The following is a 22,901-nucleotide window of genomic DNA, read 5'->3' as shown; positions in this document are numbered from 1 at the left end:
TTTTTTATGTTTTTTTGTTATTTTTCCAGTAACTGCTTTAGTTAGGTGCTGTTTATAGTTTTTCTATCCTCAGAAACTTTTTTTTAAATGAACCCCCCCAAAAATGGTAGTAGTGCTTTATATTGATTTTTATTTGTACTATTTTTTTCCCATCAGTCTTAGATTTGTTAGATTATCAAATATTTTTAATTACACAAGTGGTTTTGGATTTACATTTATTTTCTTATTTTAGGAGCAGACAAGTTGGCAGTTCAACTGCCAAAATATGATGTAAAAAGATCTTCAATATAGGTTTTGTATACATTCGTTAGGAAGGGCTCATTCGATCTGAAGTAGCCTTTTTCTAGTAGTTCTAGTATTTTGTGAAACCTTAATTCTTTAAGCTTTACAAATACTGAGGAAACATAAAGATATCTATTACTTCAGCCATAATTAAGTTACCAATAGTTGATATATCACAAACAACCTCTATGTTTAATTTTCTCAAAAGAGCAAAGTGACTATATATATATATATATACAGATAGATAGGTAGATTATGAAAGCAATAAACACAAAAAGATGACAACACAGGTGGGATAAGTTTTTAAAATGTGTATTGGTTTTAACACTTAAAAGGAAAAGAAAGAGTCTTGATGTTTTGGATGCTAGTCTTTTATCAGAAGAAAAATATAAGAAGTGGGTGACCAAAAATTGGGGAGCATGTTAGGGGCCAGGTGGGCATGCAGTTCTAAGGGAGGTGATGTTTAGAAGGGACACCCCATCTCTCCCATTTTTTCTCCTTGTTCATTCTCCTTTATTTATCCTCTTTTTCTCCCAATGAAGGACTAGCATTCAAAACAGTCTCTTTCCCTTCTTTAAGTGTTTAATTAATACAATATTTTAAAACTTGTCCCTCCTATATTGTCTTTATCCTTTTTTTTTTTTTGTCATTGCTTTCATAATAGATTTTTAACGCTTATGCAGACCTCTCATTTTTACATTGAGATATATGCATATGTATGTATATATAATACACACACACACAGCTGGTATCCAGGTGCAGTATATGCTAGGGGAATATATTTCAAACAAATACTCGCAAGACATATCAAATGTCATATTTAGCAGGAACCAGTTTAATTTCATATCATCATCTTTCTGACACCTCCAGTGGAAGTACGTTTTCACTCAGTTATGTTATGGCCATCACACAGACAATCCCCTCTCTCTCTAAGATAAACCACAAGGCATATTTCGATATTTGAGTTACGTAAATGACAATGTAGGATAAGTAAGTATATGATGTAAACCGTCCCACAATAATCTGATTTTCTGCCAGATCTCTTGCTGAGCTAAACACACACACACACTCACACGTATGTATGTATACATACACAAACATATAATATATTGGGTGAGAGGTTTCTTTTATCCAGTTGCTGGCTGTGAAAAGCTACTGTTATATATTAACTTCACCATGGTATTCTGCACCCAAATGTATAACAATAAAACATTGTCATTTGAATGTTACATGTGCAGCAAACAAACAAATAACCATACAATAATTTCTATGTGTATGACAATGTATATCTATTTCTTGTACAATGATTTCACAGATTGTATTTTTGTTACTCAAAAAAGTGACCGGTTCTGTTTTGGTAACAATTCATTCTCTCTACTCAGCTTCTTGATCTGTGTTTGAAGTGGTGTACCGACATCTATTATCAATAATGGTTTAACAGCTTTTCCATCTGACCATTTGTCTATAAGCTACTTTTGTCCTCTTATACTATGTTAATCACAGTTTAATCTAATCATAAATTTTGAGTTTTATCAAATGTACACTGACAACAACAACACTCATATAATATTTTTATCAACAAATTAAAAATCACATATACATTTCTGAGTATTGTCATCATTCTGACTTCGTATTTTTATTTTTATTATTATTATTATTATTATTATTATTATTGAGTGAGAGAGCAGTGCATGCCATCAAAGTGACACTGGGGTAAAATATACGAAGCCCAATATACCCATCATGACTACCCGTCTGATAAGGGTACACCAGGCACATGCATCACAACCATATGTGCGCGACATGGTGATCTCATATCAAGATAAACAGCACATGACCTTGCAGGTGGGGCCCAGTTAGAATTTTCTTCAGGTTGAGTAGCCCATCCCGCTCAAAAGGTCCCTGAATAAGGGTTGTTTAAGGATGTTGAAAGAACCACCCATGTTTCCAGAGGTGAATTATTCAAACCCCAAAGAATTCCTCTCAACACATGGCTATGATGCTCCCCCACTACTTCTGCTCGTGATCAGAGATGCACATATCGTCAGCCACTAAGGGACATGCTCAACTGGTTAAGGTCAAACAACTGACAAGCAAATCTGTGGTATTGAGCAGAATATTTGCTGTAACCCATCTTTTATACCAAGACAAAACAATGTACATGATAACACTTCCAATCAGTTAAGATCAGAAGCCATGAGAGCCACTGCCTGGTACTGCATCAGGGCATTTATTATTATTATTATTATCATCATTATTATCATTATTATTATTATTATTATTATGTGAGAGAGCAGCACATGCCATCAAAGTGGCACTGGACTAGACATATATGAAGCTCAATATACCCATCATCACTAACCCTCTGGTAAGGGTACACCAGGTACATGCATCACAATTATATGTGCACGAAATGGTGACCTCTTATCAAGATAAACAGCAGATGAACTTGCAGATGGGGCCAAAGTAGAATTTTCCATTCAAATGTCCCCGACCAAAGTTTGTTAAAGCATGATGAATGAAACACACACGTTTCCAAGGGTGAATTATTCAAACCTCAAACAATCCCTCTTACCTTATACAATATTCCTCCACTACTCCTGCACATATCAACCACTGAAGACATGCTCAACTGGTTATGGTCAAGCAACTAACGGGCAAATCTGTGGTATTGAGCAGAATATTTGCTCTGACCCATCGCCCATCTTTTACACCAAGACAAAACTGGCCTTGTGCTTTAATCAGAAGGAAGATCATCACCCTGTAATGTTTACATAGCATAAATTGTCCTTTATAGCTTGGCTGGTTAAGAGGTTAATGAGGCATCGGCCTTTTTACCACTTGTCCTAATTATACTTTTTGTTTTTCAATCTCAGAAGATATGACAATCCAACAAGAAGGCTTCTCCTTAGTCATCACTTGACTGCTAAATATAATAGCCAAATCTCCCTAAAATTACTCTGTTGTCTTAAAAAGTTGGATTATGTAGTCATGGATATACTAAAAAAACAAAGAGATGGTCACAGCTGAAGCATCTTCAATGATAGGTCCACTTGAATAGGGCTGACCAGGGGCTGTATGAGGAAGGTGTCAAAACAGACACCTTCCTCATACATCCATTTTCATGTTGTCATGGGTTGGATAGTTTGACAGGAGCTGGTAAGGTTGAGGGCCACACCAGGCTCCAGTCTGTTTTGATTTGGTTTCTGTAGCAGGATGCTCTTCCTAATGCCAACCATTTTACAGGGTGTACTGGGTGCTTTTTATGTGGTACCAGCACCAACAGGGTATCATTTACAATATGACTTCCACTTATATTCACCTTCCTAATACTTGAGGGTATCTACTGATACATCTTCACCACTATATCTTTTCTCTCTTCTTTTCCATCTGGGGTAGCCATGTATGTCCCCTAGCAAGGTAGCTATTCTAGCATACACTAACCTCTCTTCGCTTCACCTGGCATAAAGCCTCATCCCTCAATTTCTCTTCCTTTTAAGTGTTGTATGACAAATCATCATCATCGTTTAACGTCCGCTTTCCATGCTAGCATGGGTTGGACGAATGACAGGGCTGGCGAACAAGATGGCTGCACCAGGCTCCAATCTTGATCTGGCAGAGTTTCTACAGCTGGATGCCCTTCCTAATACCAACCACTCCGATAGTGTAGTGGGTGCGTTTACATGCCACCAGCACGGGGGCCAGTCAAGCAGTACTGGCAACGACCTTGCTTGAATGTTTTTTCAAGTGCCAGTAAGGCGACACTGGTAACAATCATGCTCAGGTAATAAATATTAAAGTTATATTTTATATGTTTAAAAAAAAAATGAATTTATAATTTTATAGTACAAAATTTCATAACCCCTATCTTACTTTGTGCAGGTGGCACGTAAAAAGCACCCACTACACTCACGGAGTGGTTGGCGTTAGGAAGGGCATCCAGCTGTAGAAACATTGCCAGATAAGACTGGAGCCTGGTGCAGCCTTCTGGCTTCCCAGACCCCAGTTGAACCGTCCAACCCATGATGATGATGATGATGATGAAAACCATGTTTTAGATGGAACTCCTGATGCTTAAGTTATATGGCCCTCCCTTCAAGGATTAAAGGCAAAGTTGGTTCTCAAGGATATAACAAGACTATAACTAAATATCACCGGGACATTAAGATGTTGCTGACCACTACTGGCCTTTATGATTTATTAGATATTGGTTTCAAATTTTGGTACAAGGCCAGCAATTTTGAGGGAGGGGTAAGTCAATTACATCAACCCCCAGTACTCAGCTGGTACTTAAAAAGCACCAGCACCCGTGCTTTTTACATGGGACCATAAGAGTGCAGTGGGATCATTATTCAGCTAGAGTTTTGTTAATGATCACAAGAGTGGAGTTATTTAAACATTGCTATCCATAATTTCAACTTTATGAATTGTTCCAATACTCTCTTTGGAGAATTCACATGGCACAGAGAGGTACACAACTATACGTAGCTTCAGTAACTACTGGACTGCTTTCCATTCATAAATGTGGTCCTGAGGCAACATCAGTGCACAAGAAGCCTACAGGTTGTTGCTCAACAAGCTGCCAATTAGAGATAAATCTCCCTCAAATTATATATTACCAACCTAAAGTAAAAGGGACATGTATAATGTAGTCTTAGATATCATTTCGTGTCTGTTTTCTATGCTGTTATGGTTCAGTCCAGTGATACTCAACCATTGTTTGCCTTTGGACCCTTTTTGATTCCTATTTTACTCAACTGGAACCTGCCATTCAATGTTTTAAAAGCCCTGTTGTATTTTTATAGGAATCGTAAAAGAAAGATTAATGTTTTGTCTGTTTTTTTACAATTGACAGATATTTGTCCTCATCTTGTTTGTTGTTAACACATTTCAGCTGATATACCTTCCAGCCTTCAGGTGTCTTGGGGAAATTTCGAACCTGGGTTCTCATTCCTAAGGTATTTTTCGATGATGTTATTATTATTCAGGTCACTGCCTGGAATCGAACTCGGAATCTTGTGGTTAGTAGCCCGCACTCTTAACCAAGGTTCAAAATTTCCCCGAGAAACCTGATGAAGGCTGGAGGGCTCATCAGCAGAAACGTGTTAACAACAAACAAGATGACAAATATCCATCAAATGTAAATAATGTACATAATTCCTCATCTCTTAAATATAGAACTGTATTTTGTCTGTTGGAGAAGTATAACCAATTTATTGTACGTAAACTTTAGCAACAACATCTTATATGGGGCCCCAGTTGGAAACCACTGGTTCAGACAGTCCAGCAGGATCCAACAAATAAGCTTGCCTTGCCCCTATGTCTCACCATTCATATGATTTCTACAGTTGGGTGTCCTTCCTAACACCAACAATTTGACAAAGTGTTCTGGGTACATTGTTTCCATTGCACCACTCCAGAGGATGTCTCGTCCTCTCCGCTCAATAAGATTACTCCACTTTACAGAGTGCACTGTTTTTTTGTGGTGGGTGGGGGGCAGAGTTGTGTGTCAACAGCATAAAGGGGTCATTTTGTAATTCAACTAAAGATCTGCTTTGACTGAAAACAAAATAGGAGTGCTGACTGGGTGAAGTGTTAAGAGAGGGGAACAGATTTATCGAGAAGGTTGTCTCAATAAGTTTTGCTCATTCAGGACCAACTTGTGGCTAAACAAGAATCCCTTGCACCCAATTCTAAAGCTTTCAGTGAAGAAATCTAAACCCTCAGATTATTGAGAGAGCGAGAGAGAGAGGAAACTGTTAGATATGAAGGTGAAATAATGGTGAAAGACATCATCCCTGAGACACCCAAAACCATCTCAGGTTTCAAATACTTCAACAAATCATCATCTAGCATCAGTTTTTCATGCTTACAAAGGCCAGATGGAGTTTATTAACCGTTTAGTGTTTAGACCGGCCATATCCAGCCCAAATATTCTATGTTTTATATTCAGATGGGTGATATCTAGCCTCTCACACCTAATCTACATTGACATTTTAAAAATAATCACATCATTGAAACCTCAATGCTATAAGATAATGCATGATTAATTAAAAACAATTTGAGTGAAAAGTTTTACATTTAACAGAGTAATCTGAACACTAAAAGGGTTAAAGCAGAATTTCAACAGCTGGATGCCCTTCCTGTTGCCAACCCCATGATCAGATGTGCTTTCACTAAATACTGGAAATGAATGACAGTGACACTACTATAATGCAGTGTCACAAGGAGAGACACATTCAATGGGCTCCTTCAGTTTCTGTCTGCCAAATTCATTCACAAGCCTTTTGATGGCCTTGGGCTACAGTAGAAGGCACTTGATTGAAATGCAGTGCAGTAGACTTGAACCTGAAGTGATGTGCTTGAAAAGCAAACTTCTTGACTGTATGATGTCTGAGATAATGATTTGTAAATTTTTCTGTTTTTGCATCAGTAACTTTATAACCATTCGACCCACATCAGCCTGGAAAGTGGGCCTCAAGTGATGATGCGATATATATTCTTTTCTACTCTAAGCACAAGGGCTGAAATTTTGGGGGATGAGGGCAGTGAATTAGATTGACCCCAGTATATAACTGGTACTTAATTTATCCACCCCTGAAAGGATGGAAGGCAAAGTTGACCTTGGTGGACAGACAAAATATCACTAAGGATTTCGCCCGGCGTGCTATCAGTTCTGCCAGCTCGCTGCCTTGAAGTTACCAAAATATTCTTTTCTTCTCTAGGCACAAGGCCCAAAATTTTGGGGGAGGTGGCAGGTCAATTAGATCGACCCCAGTATGCAACTGGTACTTAATTTGTCAATCCCAAAAGGATGAAAAGCAAACTTGACCGTAGCAGAATTTGAACTCAGAACATATAGACATGAAATACAGCTAAGCATATATTATTTTGCTTTCGTCTTCTATGCTGTCATGGGTTGGAAGGTTTGAAAGGGTCTGATGCTCCAGTGTCTCAGTTTTAGTATGGTTTCTACAAGTGGATGCCATGCTTTTCACTTTACAGGGTTTACCAAGTGCTCTTTTTTTTTATGACACCAGCATTAGTGAGGTTGCCTTACAACTGGCAAGACCTAAAGACGTACCACAACTGAAGGAAGAAATGAGAGAGGGGGAGGGTAGAAGAGTGACAGGGTGGAGTGTGTTGGAGTAATCTAGCATTGTCCTATGTTAAGGAGTAAAAGAAGGGGCTTAAGATTGAGAAAGAAATGAGGGTAACAAGGATCTGAAGCTGAGGAAAATGGGATGTGGGGGTTTCATGGAAGGGAAGAGAGAGAGGCAGGGTTGGGGGAAGCAGTGAGAGAAAAGGAGCTTGGCGGGAACCATAGAGGTATGAAGGAGAAGGTGAAGGCAAGGCGAGATTAGTGGGTTGACACATCAAAGCCACTACATCCTTTTCCTTTGCATTCTTTCTGCCATGCTTACTTGAAAGAGTTTTTAAGTATTTGTGTTTGCCTCTCCCTCCTCTTGACAAGTGGTGTTGGTTTGTTTCCATCCCTGTAGCTTAGTGATGTAGCAGAAAGAGACCAGTTAAATAAGGATGAGACTTAAAAAGTGCTGGGGTTAGTTTGAGTAAAAATCCTTCGAAGAATGTGCTCCAGTATGGTTGCTGTCCAACAACTGAAAGAATAGTGTTTAAGCCAATGATTCTCCACTGCGGCCTTCAAGTCTTCCCTTTGTAAATATAATAAATTTTTCTTTAGTTGATTTGTGTTCTGCTTTTTTTGGTGTGGCTCCCTAAAAAAATAAATCCTGATTTTGGACCTGACCTACATATTAATAAGGTTGAGAACCACTGAAAAGGGGGAAATTAAAACTGCAAAAAATTGAATAAATTGTCAAATGCTATTTTTGTAAAGGTCTCTGCCATTTATTTACAATAGATCCTCCTAGATTGTAGTTGAAGTGTCTTTCAGACATTAATATTGGTGGGTTGCTAGTCCAAGGTCCGCTCTTCAAGAAGCAGTTCTTCTGTGTCGTAGATCTGGTTCTGTATATCTGTAGTTAATGGCTGCTCTAATTGGTCAAGCATTTCATGGCTTTCGTGGGTTTTCAGGTGGGAAAATGAAATTTCAGAATCTGATGTCTAAAAATAAAAAAAATACAGAAATAATTTGTTATACACACACACAATGTAGTGGGTGCTTGTTATGTGCCACCGGCACAGGGGCCAGGGGAGCTGGCATCAACCACAATTGGATGGTGCTTTTTACATGCCACTTGTACGGAAGCCAGTCAAGGCAGCACTGGCATTGGTCACATTTGGATGGTGCTTTTTACGAGCCAGCGGCATGGGGGTCACAACTAAAATTTCCATTTGATTGTAATTTGATTTGATTTTGATGTTGGTGTACTTGACTCAAAAAGTCTCCTCAAGCACAGCATCTCACCCTATGATCCAAGGTACATATGTATTTATTTGTATATACTTTCTATTTATATATTTAAGTTGGTCTATCTGTTTTACTGAAGCCCTTAACAATAGTGGATCTATGAGCAATGTCTTGTGGTTAGTTAAAAAGGATGCTCATTTGCCAACAAAAATCCACCATAGGATCAAAACTAGACTGACCAATCCCTCTTTTTCTGTCCATGAAGGTATTCTATATAAAGACATGGTCTACATTTGTCTGTATGTACAATGTTGACTAGATATTCTATAAGATATATTCTATAGTACAATAGAGCATTCAACAAAATACATGCACACACACACATATATATATAATCATTTGTTTTACATCCATGATTCCATGCTAGCATGGGTTATTACTGAGGCATTGCTCTTTCTGTCTTGAAACTTATCTTTTTGTTTTTTTCAAGTCAGGGAGTTTTATTCCACTTTGCTTTGAAAGGACAGAGTTACAGGGAAACTTGTCGTCTCAGTGCAGAATGTAAACACCCATGCATGCACACACACACACACACACACACACACACACTTTGATATGTGTATTTGTGTGTGTGAAGGGTTTATGCACAGATCTCAACCAAATTTCATGTGCAACCCGAGGCTATGGTTGAACACACTCGGCCCAGGCTGCTGATAAACCATGGGATTGAACCTAGAAACACAGATGCAAAACAAGTTTCTTAACTTCACAACCATACATCATCATCATCATCATTTAGCATCCGCTTTCCATGCTAGCATGGGTTGGACGGTTCAACTGGGGTCTGTGAAGCCAGAAGGCTGCATCGGGCCCAGTCTGATCTGGCAGTGTTTCTACGGCTGGATGCCCTTCCTAACGCCAACCACTCCGAGAGTGTAGTGGGTGCTTTTTACGTGCCACCCGCACAGGTGCCAGACGGAGCTGGCAAACGGCCACGGACGGATGGTGCTTTTTATGTGCCACTGGCACGGGGGCCAGGTGGGGCTGGCAATGGCCACGATCAGATGGTGCTTTTTACGTGCCACCGGCACGGAGAATTCCTTTATAAAGGCATCTAAATACTTACCATTCTATATCTTTGCCAAATGTCACAGAGGAAGATATTCGATGCATATTTCTTGTATAGAACAATCAACAGGATAATGAGTAACACTGAAAACACACCTAAGACGACCCCCACAACCTGTCGAGAGAAGGAACAAGAAAAACGTTAAAGAAATGGGAAATATTTAATGATTCATTGTGAGAGACAAACAAGTTTCTACAAAGACAAGGGTTCACATTTACACAATCAACGGAACAGCCTGCTCATTAAATTAACATGCAAGTGGCTGAGCACTCCACAGACACACATACGCTTAACATAGTTCTCAGGGAGATTCAGCTTGAAACAGAGTGTGACAAGGCTGGCCCCTTTGAAATACAAGTACTACTCATTTCTACCAGCTGAGTGGACTGGGGCAATGTGAAACAAAGTGTCTTGCTCAAGGACACAACATGCTGCTGGGAATTGAACTCATGACCTAACAATCATGAGCTGAATGCCCTAACCACTAAGCTACCCTAAAGTCCAACTCCTCCTCAAAACGGTAGGGTGGTGTAAACAGGCAATGTCAGAGCTATGCCATTGGGAACTTCAGTTCCTGGTAGGGTCACCTGAGGCAGCCCTACCACCATGTAAAAAGCACCCAGTACACTCTGTAAAGTGCTTGGCATTAGGAAGGGCATCCAGCTGTAGAAACTATGGTGAAACAGACAATTGGAACCTGGTGCCACTCTCTGGCTGGTTAGCTCCTGTCAAACCGTCCAACCCATGCCAGCATAGAAAATGGACATTAAAAGATAACTTTCATATGGAATATAAAAAAAATTACATTAATTATTTCTATGTTTGCAGTACTGAATGAACTTTAGAAACAACCAAAGACAAAACAGAATTACTAAATGTTACATTACCTTGTAGTGTTATTGGGATTTCAACTGCCCTGAAATCCAGTGTATTTCGAAAAGCACTTGGCTTTGATGCATTTTCTGCAGCCATTGATTATTATTATTATTATTATTATTTACATCACTAAGTCTTGTTAAAACAAAGCCTCTTTTGTTGTTTATTTTCTCATTGATACTTCGACTCACTTCGCAACTTGAGGGTCTACCCTGACTTTACACCCACTATTTATATCTTTCTTCTTTAATATGAATAGACATGTTGCTCATCTACAACAAGAAACATGTCCTGTTCTGACCCCTTCATTTCCCTAGTATAAAGCTGCCCCCTTCTGTAGTGTAGCCATACTCACCTGAAGGGGTCTTAGTCTTACAGGCTGCATGGCATTTTCACTAATGCTGGTATTGCACCAAAAAAAAAAAACACATTCAGTATCTACATAGCCTTGGCTGGCTTCCGTGCCGGTGGCACGTTAAATGCTCCAACCGATCGTGGCCGATGCCAGAGCCCCCTGGCACCTGTGCAGGTGGCACGTAAAAAGCACCTACTACACTCGCGGAGTGGTTGGCGTTAGGAAGGGCATCCGGCTGTAGAAACTCTGCCAGATCAGACTGGAGCCTGGTGCAGCCCCTGGCTTCCCAGACCCCGGTCGAACCGTCCAACCCGTGCTAGCACGGAAAACGGACGTTAAACAATGATGATGATGATGATGAAGGGCCAAATGAGATACTGCAGCACAACACAGTCCTTGGCTCTGACAGATACTGCCAAGCTGTCCAACCCATGCCAGCATGGAACATGGACATTAAATGATGATTTTGTGTACACTCAAACCATTGAAGGATCTTCACGTCAGTAACTGCCTGGAAGAGAAATTCCCCTTGTAGACAAGTTTTGGGAAAATTGTCTTTAAGGGGTTATCAGCTGGGTTGTGAATGATATTGTCCAACTATAGGACATACGATTCTGTGTTGTTACACTTCATCGGCAACAGCATGTCATCCATCGCCCATTAAGAGCTGATGTTCTCCTATGCAAACACAAAATAATGAATTTGCTGGTGTTGATGTTAGGAAGGGCATCCAGCTGTAGAAACTTTACCAGATCATATTGGAGCTTGGTGCAGCCTCCTGGCTTGCCAGTCCTCGGTCAAACCGTCCAACCCAAGCCAGCATGGAAAGTGGACATTAAGCGATGATGAGGTAAAGCTTTGTCAAGCTGGAATTAATAAATTAAAGGCATACTAAACAGCATTGATTGAAATAGAGCTGTGTACATTTATATCTAATACAACTATGTATGTTCAAATGTGGGAAGATCTTCACTGAAGTAATTGTCTGAGACGAAAATCTTTTATAGACAACTAGCAGTATCGCCCGGCGTTGCTTGGGTTTGTAAGGGAAATAACTATATAAACATTTTTAGAGATGTAAAGTATAATAGCCATCTCAATATGGCTAACCACAAAGGGAGTTGTTACTGTGGTTTTTTACGTTCTGAGATTTAATAATAACTTTTTAGAGAGTTACTTCCCTTATATATGCCAAAAATGCATTAAAAATGGGGAAAAATTGATGGTAAATTATTTTTTAAATCGTAGACGCGCGCTAATACCCAGAAGGGCTCGATATGAATCACAACTATAAGATACCCGGTTTTGGTTAAACTGCACCGCAAAATGTGGGAGTGGTTAGGAATCTAAATCGTAGGAGACAGACAGCACACAACCTCACTTTTATATATAAAGATGTGTGCAAAGACATAGAGTTGGGATTTGGTGTCTGTGGATGATGAAGTGTAACAATGCAGAAACACATGTCCTTTATGGCACCGCTTGGTGTGCTTTTACTCATGTAGTTCATGAGGAGTTAATAGTGTTAATAGCTGTTAACAAACTTAGTTAACAGAGTCAGATGACTTAGATGTGTTTCAGCCAAAGAATGGCCCCTGGGCATGTCTAACTTAATAGCACCACCTGATAGGATCTGTCAAGTCATTTTCAAGACAAGTTTTGTAGTATCATGGCCCATGCAAGAAGGGAGTTGTTGTTTACTGAGATGTACCCAGATATATGTGGTTTATCTGGTATCCTTTGAAGAAGGTTTTGTTTGAAGGTGAATGTTTTGATTTGTTTTGGGATTATGTTCAATAGAGCAGGGCCTATTGTGAAAAAGTATTGTGTTGCAGTGAATTTATGTGTTGTGAGCCTCAATTGTATGACAAATACCCCCAGCCTTAGACGAATTCTGAATCTAATGTTAGGATTGTTTGGGCAATGCTAGTTGTATATTTTCCACATTGTGCAAATTATGTAGAGCTCACAACAGTGCCGGAAAGAATAGAGATTCAATGTTTTAATGCACTCCCAATGATCAAGATTACTCCTGCTTTTGTATATTTAGTGAATGCTCTCGGGGGCGACTCAGTTCTTATAATGTTTTGTTTGGCATTAGGAGTCCACAAAGGGCAGCACTATTCTAGGTGTAGCCATACAAAGGAGTGGAAGAGGGGAACGATGACATTTTGCTCTCTGAACGGGAAACTTCTGAGGATCCAGAAGCTCATCCTGTGAACCACATCAACTTAAAAGTTTATAGCAGTTAATATCGCCAATATTAATCATCATCATCGTTTAATGTCTACTTTCCATGCTGGCATGGGTTGGACGGTTTGACTGAAGACCGGCAAGCCAGGAGGCTGCACCAGGCTTCTATCTGATCTAGCAAGATTTCTACAGCTGGATGCTCTTCCTAATGCCAACCACTCCAAGAGTGGAGTAGGTGCTTTTTACGTGCCACCAACAATTAATAACTGGGTTAATGTTAGTAGTCATTAATTAAATTAACTCTTTTTGTTACTGTATTTATTTTGAGATGTTCTGTGTATTTTTCAATTAATTTTGAATATAACAAAGAATTTAGTAAAATAACTTAGTTATCATTAAGCTAGTGTTAGGAACATAAATTGTGACTAAGATTTGGTGGAAGATTTTAATTCAAAACTTATGAAAAAAAGACATTTGTACTACAAAGCCAGAGGTGGTTTCAACTGGGTTGATATCAAAAGGGTTAAATTAATCATTTGCTAATCCTTTTGTTGTGAAGGTGCAATGGCCCAGTGGTTAGGGCAGCAGACTCATGGTCGGAGGATTGTGGTTTCAATTCCCAGACTGGGCGTTGTGTGTGTTTATTGAGCGAAAACACCTAAAAGTTCCACGAGGTTCAAGCAGGGGGTGGTGGCGACCCTTGTTGTACTCTTTCGCCACAACTTTCTTTCACTCTCTCTTCCTGTTTCTTGAGTAATGCTGCGATGGACTGGCGTCCTGTCCAGCTGGGGGGAACACAAATGCCATGGAAACCGGGCCCATGATCCTGGCTAGGCTTGAAAAGGCTGACGTTTATCGTTATTGTAATCTTTTTGTTAAAATAATTCTTTTGAGATGCTCTGTGTTTTTTCAATTAATTTTAAATATAACAAAGAATTTAGTAAAATAACTTAGATATCATTAAGCTAGTGTTAGGAACATAAATTGTGACTAAGGTTTGGTGGAAGATTTTAATTCAAAACTTATGAAAACAACACATTTGTACCACAGAGCCAGAGCCGGTTTTGGCCGGGTTGGTATCGAAAGGGTTAATACCAGTAATATTTGATCAGATTAGTTTTTAGTAACAGTTAGTGTAGTTAGTGATAGTAAAAGTTAATAGGTCTAGAATGGATAACAGTATTTAGTTTTGACAACAGTCAGTATTATTAACATTTAATAGAGTTAGTATTAAGAATAGTTGATACATTTAAGTTTGACAACATTTAATATAGTTAATGTTAGTAATAGAGTTTGTAATAGGAATAGTTAATTAAGTGTTTGTAACTATTAACTGAATTAGTATAAAGGAGAATTAGCAGTTAAAGTTTCTAACAGTTAATAGTGTTAAGAAGTACTAAGAGAACCAGTGTTACTAACAGAATTAGAAAAATTTAACAGAATATGGTTACTAGCATTTAATACAATTAAGATTACTAAAAGTTAATATTGTTAGTACTAGCAATAGTTAATATAGCTTGTATTAGTAGTTACTATTAGTATGGTTAATAACAGTCTAAAAAGTTAGTAATACTAGTAGTTAATGAAAACAGGTTAGTAATGGCTGTAGTGAACCTTAGTGGCAGTCAAGCAGGAAAGCAAAACGGAAAAGGGATTCTATGTCAACTGGAAGTTTCTAGAATATTCGAGAACTTTCTAAAAGGTTGAGGGAGATTACTCTCATTAAATCCCTTTTCTGTTTTGCTTTGCTGCTTGACTGCCAGGGTTCACTACATGGCCAATGCTTTCTAAAAGTTAAGGTTAGGGGTTGTCAATCAATTTACAGTTTGCTAGAATTACTGTTAGTTAACTTAAATATATTTTGTGAATGTATTAGTATATATGATTAGTTTAACAGTTAATGGTGTTTATGTTAATATATTTAGTAGTAGTAACAGCTTAATAGAGTTGGTGTTAGCAACAGTCAGTAGAGTTACTTATAGCATGAGCTAACACAAAGTTAGGGTTAGTAAATTTAATGGTATCAGCATTAGCAACAATTAACAGAGTTAATGTTAGTATCAGTTAATAGAATTAATATTAGCAGCTGGTAACACAGTTACCATTAGCAACAGTTGATTAAGTTGATTTAACAATTAATGAAATTATTTTAGCAACAGTTAATACAGATAGTTTTAGTAACCGTTAATAGAGTTGGTGTTAGCAATAGTTAACACAGAATGAGTGTTAGCAGCAGTTTATAATTAGTGTTAGTAATCATTAACACAACTAGTTTCACTAAATTTTACAACAGTTAGATGAAAACAATTGACAGAGTTAGTGCTAGCAACAATTATTTAAATAATGTTTAGTTGCTATGGATACATTTGAAGGTAGTAACAATAAAGATTGTTAGTAACTATCTTAAAGGTCATCAAGAGTGAATGTATACAGAAGCCCCCCCCCCCCAAACAGTGTGCAGGTGTACATTCTCCCATAGAAACCCGCCAGTATCCAGTAGGTGGGGCTTTTGATTAACAACATTTGCACAAGCAACTATATACAAGTCTCTCTAGCTTCTCTCTTTTACATGTTTCAGTCATTTGACTGTGGCCATACTGGAGCACTGCCTTTAGTCGAGCAAATCTACCCCAGGACTTATTCTTTGTAAGCCTAGTACTTATTCTATCAGTCTCTTTTGCTGAACCTCTAAGTTACAGGGACGAAAACACACCAGCATCAGTTGTCAAGCGATGTTGGTGGGGACAAACACAGACACACACATGCATATATATATATACATATATACGATGGGCTTCTTTCAGTTTCCATCTATCAAATCCACTCACAAGGCTTTGGTTGGCCCAAGGCTATAGTAGAAGACACTTGCCCAAGGTGCCACGCAGTGGGACCGAACCCGGAACTATGTGGTTCGTAAGCAAGCTACTTACCACACAGCCACTCCTATGCCTACTATTCATACATTGAATGTAGTAACAGTTTATAGAGTTAACGTTAGTAACAGTTAGTAATTTCTACTTGTAAAATTTAAAGCTTCTAACTTTTTGTAATTACTTTAAATATTAATTTATAGTAAGGTAGAAAAGCTGGCAGAATCGTTAGCACACCGGGCAAAATGCTTAGTGGTATTTCGTCAGCCGTTACGTTTTGAGTTCAAATTCTGCCGAGGTCAACTATGCCTTTCATTCTTTCAGGGTTGATAAATTAAGTACCAGTTATGCACTGGAGTAGATATAATCGACTTAATCCCTTTGCCTGTCCTTGTTTATCCCCTCTCTCTGTTTAGCCCCTTGTGGGCAATAATGAAATAAGAATTGTTAGCATGCCAGACAAATGCTTAGTTGCATTTCATCTGTCTTTATATTCTGAGTTCAAACTCTGCTAAGGTTGACTTTGCTTTTCATTGTTTCAGGGTCTATAAAATAAGTACCAGTTGAACACTGGGGTTGATGTAATCAACTTCCTCCCTTCCCTGAAATTGCTGGCCTTGTGCCAAAATTTCAGACCAATATTAGTTTGTAATCATTATGCCGGTGCAACATAAAATGCATCATTCAAGCATAGCTGATGCCAGTGCTGCCTGACTGACTCCTGTGTCACTGGCATGTAAAAAGTACCATTCAAGTGTAGCCAATACCAGTGTCACCTTACTGGCACCCATGCTGATTACACGTAAAAAGCACCATTCAAGCATAGTCGATGCCAGTGCCACCTGACTGGCGCCTGTGACAGTGGCACATAAAAAGCACCCACTACACTCTCAGAGTGTTTGGCATTAGAAAGGACACCAGGCTGTAGAATCCTTGCCATACTGGAGCCTTGTGCAACCTCCCGCCTTGCCAGTCCTCAGTCAAACCATCCAACCCATGCCAGCATGGAAAGCAGACATTAAATGACAATGACGACAACGATGATGAGGATGTGTTAGTAAAAATTAAGAGTCAGTGTCAGTTATACAGGGTGTGGCAAGCCTACCCCACATTTTACAGGTTAGTTTTGGTAACAGTTAGTGATAGTAAAAGTTCATAGGCCTAGTGTGGATAACAGTATTTAATTTTGAAAACAGTCAGTAGTCAGTATTATTAACATTTAATAGTGTTAGTAATAATTAATAGAGTTAGTATTAAGAATTGTTGATAGATTTAGGTTTGGCAACATTTAATATAGTTAATGTTAGTAATAACTTGTACAGGCCATGATGGCAACTGGAGAAGAATCAGTTAAATATTAGCTCCATGAATACACCATTGCTAAATGCCCAGCTTTACTAGCATCACACCAATGAGCATGTAAAGTATGGGAGGGTTTTCTATCAAAACCTTGTAGTTAACGTGTTAGTACCATCTTCTATTTTTGATTATAATAAAATCATCATCATCATCAATGCTAAAGATAAATTCCTGTGGTTTAAAAACACCTGTCATGCTGTGGAAAAGGGATGGCAAAGGTGTGTATGTGTGTGATAGAGAGCACAAGACAGATAGACAGAGGTTCAAATGAATGCTACTGGCATGTGCACACACTCACACGATCAGACATGATGTGTGTGAGAGAGAGTTGAGGTGTATGTATATGCATGTATGCCATTAGTGTTTGTATGTGTGGGAACTAAATGAAGAATTTTACAAAAAGATAGCGATTATTCTTAGTTTTAAATATAACAAAGAATTTAATAAAATAACTTAGTTATCATTAACCCTTTCGTTACCAACCCGGCTGAAACCGGCTCTGGCTCTGAGTACAAATGTCTTGTTTACATAAGTTTTGAATTAAAATCTTCCACCAAACCTTAGTCACAATTTATATTCCTAACACTAGCTGGATGATAAATATGTTATTTTACTAAATTCTTTGTTATATTTAAAGTAATTGAAAGAAACACAGAACATCTCAAAATAAATACAGTAATGAAAGGGTTAAGCTAGTGTCAGGAACATAAATTGCGACTAAGGTTTGGTGGAAGATTTTAATTCAAAACTTATGAAAAAAAGACATTTGTACTACAAAGCCAGAGGTGGTTTCAACTGGGTCAGTATGAAAATGGTTGAATTAATCATTTGTTAACCCTTTTGTTACCATATTTCTGTTGAGATGTTCTGTGTTTTTTTCAATTAAGTTTAAATATAACAAAGAATTTAGTAAAATAACTTAGTTATCATTAAGCTAGTGTTAAGAACATAAATTGTGACTAAGGTTTGGTGGAAGATTTTAATTCAAGACTTATGAAAACAAGACATTTGTACAACAGAGCCAGGGGTGGTTTCAGCCGGGTTGGTATTGAAAGGGTTAATACCATTAATATTTGATCAGAGGCAGTTTCAACCAGGTCAGTATGAAAATGGTTAAAGTAAACCTTAAGGCAATTATTGACAGTGAGGGTTAAAAGAGTTAATGTAATGGATGATAAGATTAGCATTAGTAACAGTTAATAGTCGTTAGGGTATTCAGCTCTTGATTGTAAGGTCATGAGTTCAATACTTAGTGACATATTGTGTCCTTGAGCAAGATACTTTATTTCACATTGCTCCAGTCCACTCAGCTGGCAAAAATGAGTTGTACCTTTAATTCAAAGGTTATATATTGTTATATTCTGTCATGCAGAATCTTGCCGAGAACTACATTAGGGGTACACATGTCTGTGGAATACTCAGCCACTTGCATGTTAGTTTAATGAGCAGGCTGTTCCATTGATCAGACCAACTGGAACCCTCGTTGTCGTAACCGATGGAGTGTCAATGTTAGCATTAGCAACAGTTAATAGAGTTAGCATCAGAAACACTTAATGCGGAGCTCGTATCCATAAGAGTTAATAAGAAGTGTTTATAACACTCAATAGAGTTAGTATTCATAACAGTAGTATTAGTAATGGTTAATATAGAGTTAGTGTCAGCAGAATTTGTATTTGGAGTAGATAATTAAAATGAGTGTTAGCAACAGTTATTAGGATTTGAATTGGTAACATTTAACAGAGTTAACACTACTAGCAGTTAATGGTGTTAGTGTTAGTGACAATAGTGAGTTACTGCTATTAACAATTTGTATAGTTAGAGTTAGTAATAGTTAACAAATTTAGTGCTAGTAACAGTTAAAAGAGTTAGTATTAGTAGCAGTTAACAGTTAATAAAGATTTTGTGTTAATAACAGTCAATATAATTAATGTTAGTAATAATTAATATAGTGGAGGCGCAATGGCCCAGTGCTCAGGGCAGCGGACTCGCAGTCGGAGGATTTCGATTCCCAGACCGGGCATTGTGTGTGTTTATTGAGCAAAAACACCTAAAAGCTCCACGAGGCTCTGGCAGGGGGTGGTGGCAACCCCTGTTGTATTCTTTCGCCACAACTTTCTCTCACTCTCTGTTTCTTGAGTAATGCTGTGATGGACTGGCATCCCATCCAGCTGGAAGGAACACAGAAACCAGGAAACTGGGTCCATGAGCCTGGCTAGGCTTGAAAAAAGAAAATAATTAATATAGCCAATGTTAGTAATACCTTAGAGTGTTACTGCTTGTAGTAGTTAGAATGGTTTATATAAGTAACAGTCAATTGATAGTATTAACAGTCAATATAGTTAGTATTAGTAACATTTATTAAACGTTAGTCCTAACAACAATGGGTCTGTTCTAATTTTAAAAATCTGTGCTTGAGATCAAAAAGGTGCAATTAACAGAAAATTTGTATAAGTAATGATTATTATTATTTAATATGATTAGGGTTTAATAACACTTAATAAGGTTATTGTTAGTGATATTTATATTACAATAAATGTTTGTAGCTGTTAATAGAAAGTTAGTGTTAGTAATAGTTTATAGAGAACTAGTGTTAGCAACAGTTTAATATAGTCAGTGATGTTAGCAAATGTTAACTCCATGACAACGGGGTTTTTTTAATCAAGCAACTAGATTGCATCGACAGTCATCATCTCGGCTGAGATCAGCAATTAGCACATGACAATGGTTCAGCATATATTTACATTGACCGCTTTAACCAGTTTATATCGGTGATTCATTCAGTTGCCTGCATACAGCAACGGTAATCGTACATATTGAGGTTGATTAAGGCTAATAACTGTTTATAAGAATTATGGTTAATATTAACAACTACAGTTAATTCTAGTTGTCATAAATAGAAGCAGTGCAAGTAACAGTTAATAATTAGTGTTAGAATCAAGGGACGCATCACTTCAGAGATAAAGATGAAAGTGTATCAGACTAGAGTTCTTACCACGCTGTGGCTGCAAAGTTCGACTGTCTGCCAATGACATACGAGGAGGCTGAGCCAGTTCCATTTCACTGGTCTCAGAAAAATTCTTGGTATCAAATGGTGGGGTAGAAGACCCAACACAGAGGTACACATATGTGCTGAACTGTTGAGCATCCACATGATCCCGATGCAGTCACAATTGCACTGGGGCAGGTCATATAGTTCACATAACTGACCCACAAGCTCCCAAAGAAACTGTGCTACATTTGATTTCATTTCTGAGAAGGCCAGAAGAAGGGTATAAAGACACTTTAAAAACTTTGCTAGGGGCCCTTCAGCATCAACCATAAAGAGTGAAATTGAGAGCATTGGGTAGGGCAGAATGGCATACAGCAGCCTGCAAGAGCTTTGAGACATGTGATACCAGCAGAATAACAACAGCTGAGCAATGTAGGTGAATCAGAAAGAAAAATGCACACAGATCTCTCACTTCTGCCTTCATTTCCCTGTCCTTATTGGCAAAGACCCTTCTGTGCATGCACAAGGCCTGACCACACCAGGATAACTGGACGGTCGTTGTTGGATTGATGGGTGAATGAATGTAAAAAGTTGGGGTTAGTAACAGTTAAATTAATTAATATTAGTGTTAGTTAATAGAGTCAATGTTCTTAAGAGTTAATATAGTTACTGTTAGAAACAATTTTGTCTTGCAAGTTACTTGGCAACCCTGCTGGTTCTGGTGCCATGTAAAAAGCATTCATGCTGGCGCCACATAAGAAGCACCTATGCAGGCGTCACAGAAGAAGCTGTCATGCTGGTGTGACTTAAAAAGCACTGTAAAGTTGCTGGCATTAGGAAAGGCATCCAGCCATAGAGACCATGCCAAAACAGACAATTAGAGCCTGGTGCAGCTCTCCATTTTTGCCAGCTCCTATCAAATCATCGAATGCAGTGCTACTCAAAGTGGTGGTCCACGGACCAGTGCCGGTCCATGAGCCATCAGCTGCTGGTACACGGCGGGTTTCCAGAAAATAAAGAAACATTATAAAATGCTTATGTAATATTGTATTATTTGTTTACAGAATAAATATGATAAAAAAAATTGTCAACTTTTATTATATTCATTATATATATTGTTTCCGGTATAAATTAATATTACTAAGAAATATTACTGGTCACTGGCACATTAGAAAAAAAACTGCTGGTATGCCACATCAGATAGTATGAGAAGCACTGATCTAATGAACCCATGCCAACATGGAAAATGGATGTTAAATGATGATGATGATGAGAGTTAGATGAGTATTAGTAGAGCTAGAGATGGTCATAGTCAATTTCAGTAACACTTAACAGATTTAAAGTTAGTGATAGTTAATTGAGTTCATGTTAGTAATAATCGATAAAGTAATGGAGTTAGAATGAGTTAAAAGAAACAAGAATTAACGTTACTAACATTGAATGAAATTAAGATTGTCAAGGCACATGGCGTAGTGGTTAGGGCATTCAACTCACGATTGTAAGGTTGTGAGTTCAATTCCTGGCAACACGTTGTGTCCTTGAGCAAGACACTTTATTTCACATTGATCCAGTCTAATCAGCTGGTAGAAATGAGTAGTACCTGTATTTCAAAAGGCCAGCCTTGTCACACTCCGTGTCATGCTGAATCTCCCTGAGAACTACATTAAGGGTAGACGTGTCTGTGGAGTGCTCACCCATTTGCACGTTAATTTCTCAAGCAAGCTGTTCCGTTGATCATATTGGCTGGGACCCTCGTCCTCATAACTGATGGAGTGCTCCTTTTAAAATTAAGATCAGTAATAGTTACTATTGTTTGTGCTACTAACTCTAAACAGACTTAGTGTTTGTAACAGTTAATACGGCTAATGTTTTGTTGCTGTTGATAAATTTGAAGTAACTCTTAATGGTGTTAGTAATGACTAATAGAGATTTAGTGTTACTAGTACTTAACAGAGCTGTGGAGGCGCAATGGCCCAGTGGTTAGGGCAGCGGACTCGCGGTCGGAGGATCACGGATTCAATTCCCAGACCGGGCATTGTGTGTGTTTATTGAGCGAAAACACCTAAAAGCTCCACGAGGCTCCGGCAAGTGTTGAAAATAGCAAGTGTTAACAGTGAGTTTTAGTTACGGTTAGTAGAGAGTTAGTGTTAGTGATAGTTACTGGCATGTTAGGGTTAGTAGCAATTAAAAAAGACCAAATCTCTCTACCCTTTAATGTAGCTAGAGTTAACAATAGTCATTTGATTATTTGCATTGATAATCGTTAATAGAGCTATGCTTAGCAGCATAGTGTTAGTAGCAATTGATATAGTTGGTATTGATAAAACTAATGTATTTAGTATTATTAACTAGCTGACCATGTGCAGTCAATAATGATGGCTAATTGTAGTATTTTATATATAAACAAGAGCACTCAGAGAGTGCAAACCTCTGCCAAGGTAACATCAACATCCTCTCAATGATTAGCCAGAGATGATTTCTAAAATGAGAATATCTGGAATAAAATCGATCGCTCT

General features: G+C 38.2%; 1 protein-coding gene across 2 annotated transcripts in view; it reads right to left on the bottom strand.

Annotated features, from left to right (window-relative positions):
- Positions 1 to 8,127: 8,127 nt before the first annotated feature.
- The window catches only part of LOC115219218 (stabilin-2), a 165,159-nt gene continuing 150,385 nt past the window's right edge, over positions 8,128 to 22,901 (bottom strand). For both annotated transcript variants that reach the window (XM_036508412.1, XM_029789355.2), the window contains exons 44-45: positions 9,741 to 9,857; positions 8,128 to 8,367 (exon numbers count right to left, since the gene is read on the bottom strand). In XM_036508412.1, the coding sequence (XP_036364305.1) occupies positions 8,218 to 8,367; positions 9,741 to 9,857 (267 nt within the window). In that variant the 3' untranslated portion in view covers positions 8,128 to 8,217. The remainder of the gene's footprint in view (positions 8,368 to 9,740; positions 9,858 to 22,901) is intronic.

This window comes from Octopus sinensis, linkage group LG1 (assembly GCF_006345805.1).
Source record: "Octopus sinensis linkage group LG1, ASM634580v1, whole genome shotgun sequence".
In the NCBI taxonomy this organism is placed as follows: Eukaryota; Metazoa; Mollusca; class Cephalopoda; order Octopoda; family Octopodidae; genus Octopus; species Octopus sinensis.
The sequence above is the reverse complement of the archived record's forward strand: the minus strand, read 5'-3'. Positions and strand labels throughout refer to the sequence as shown.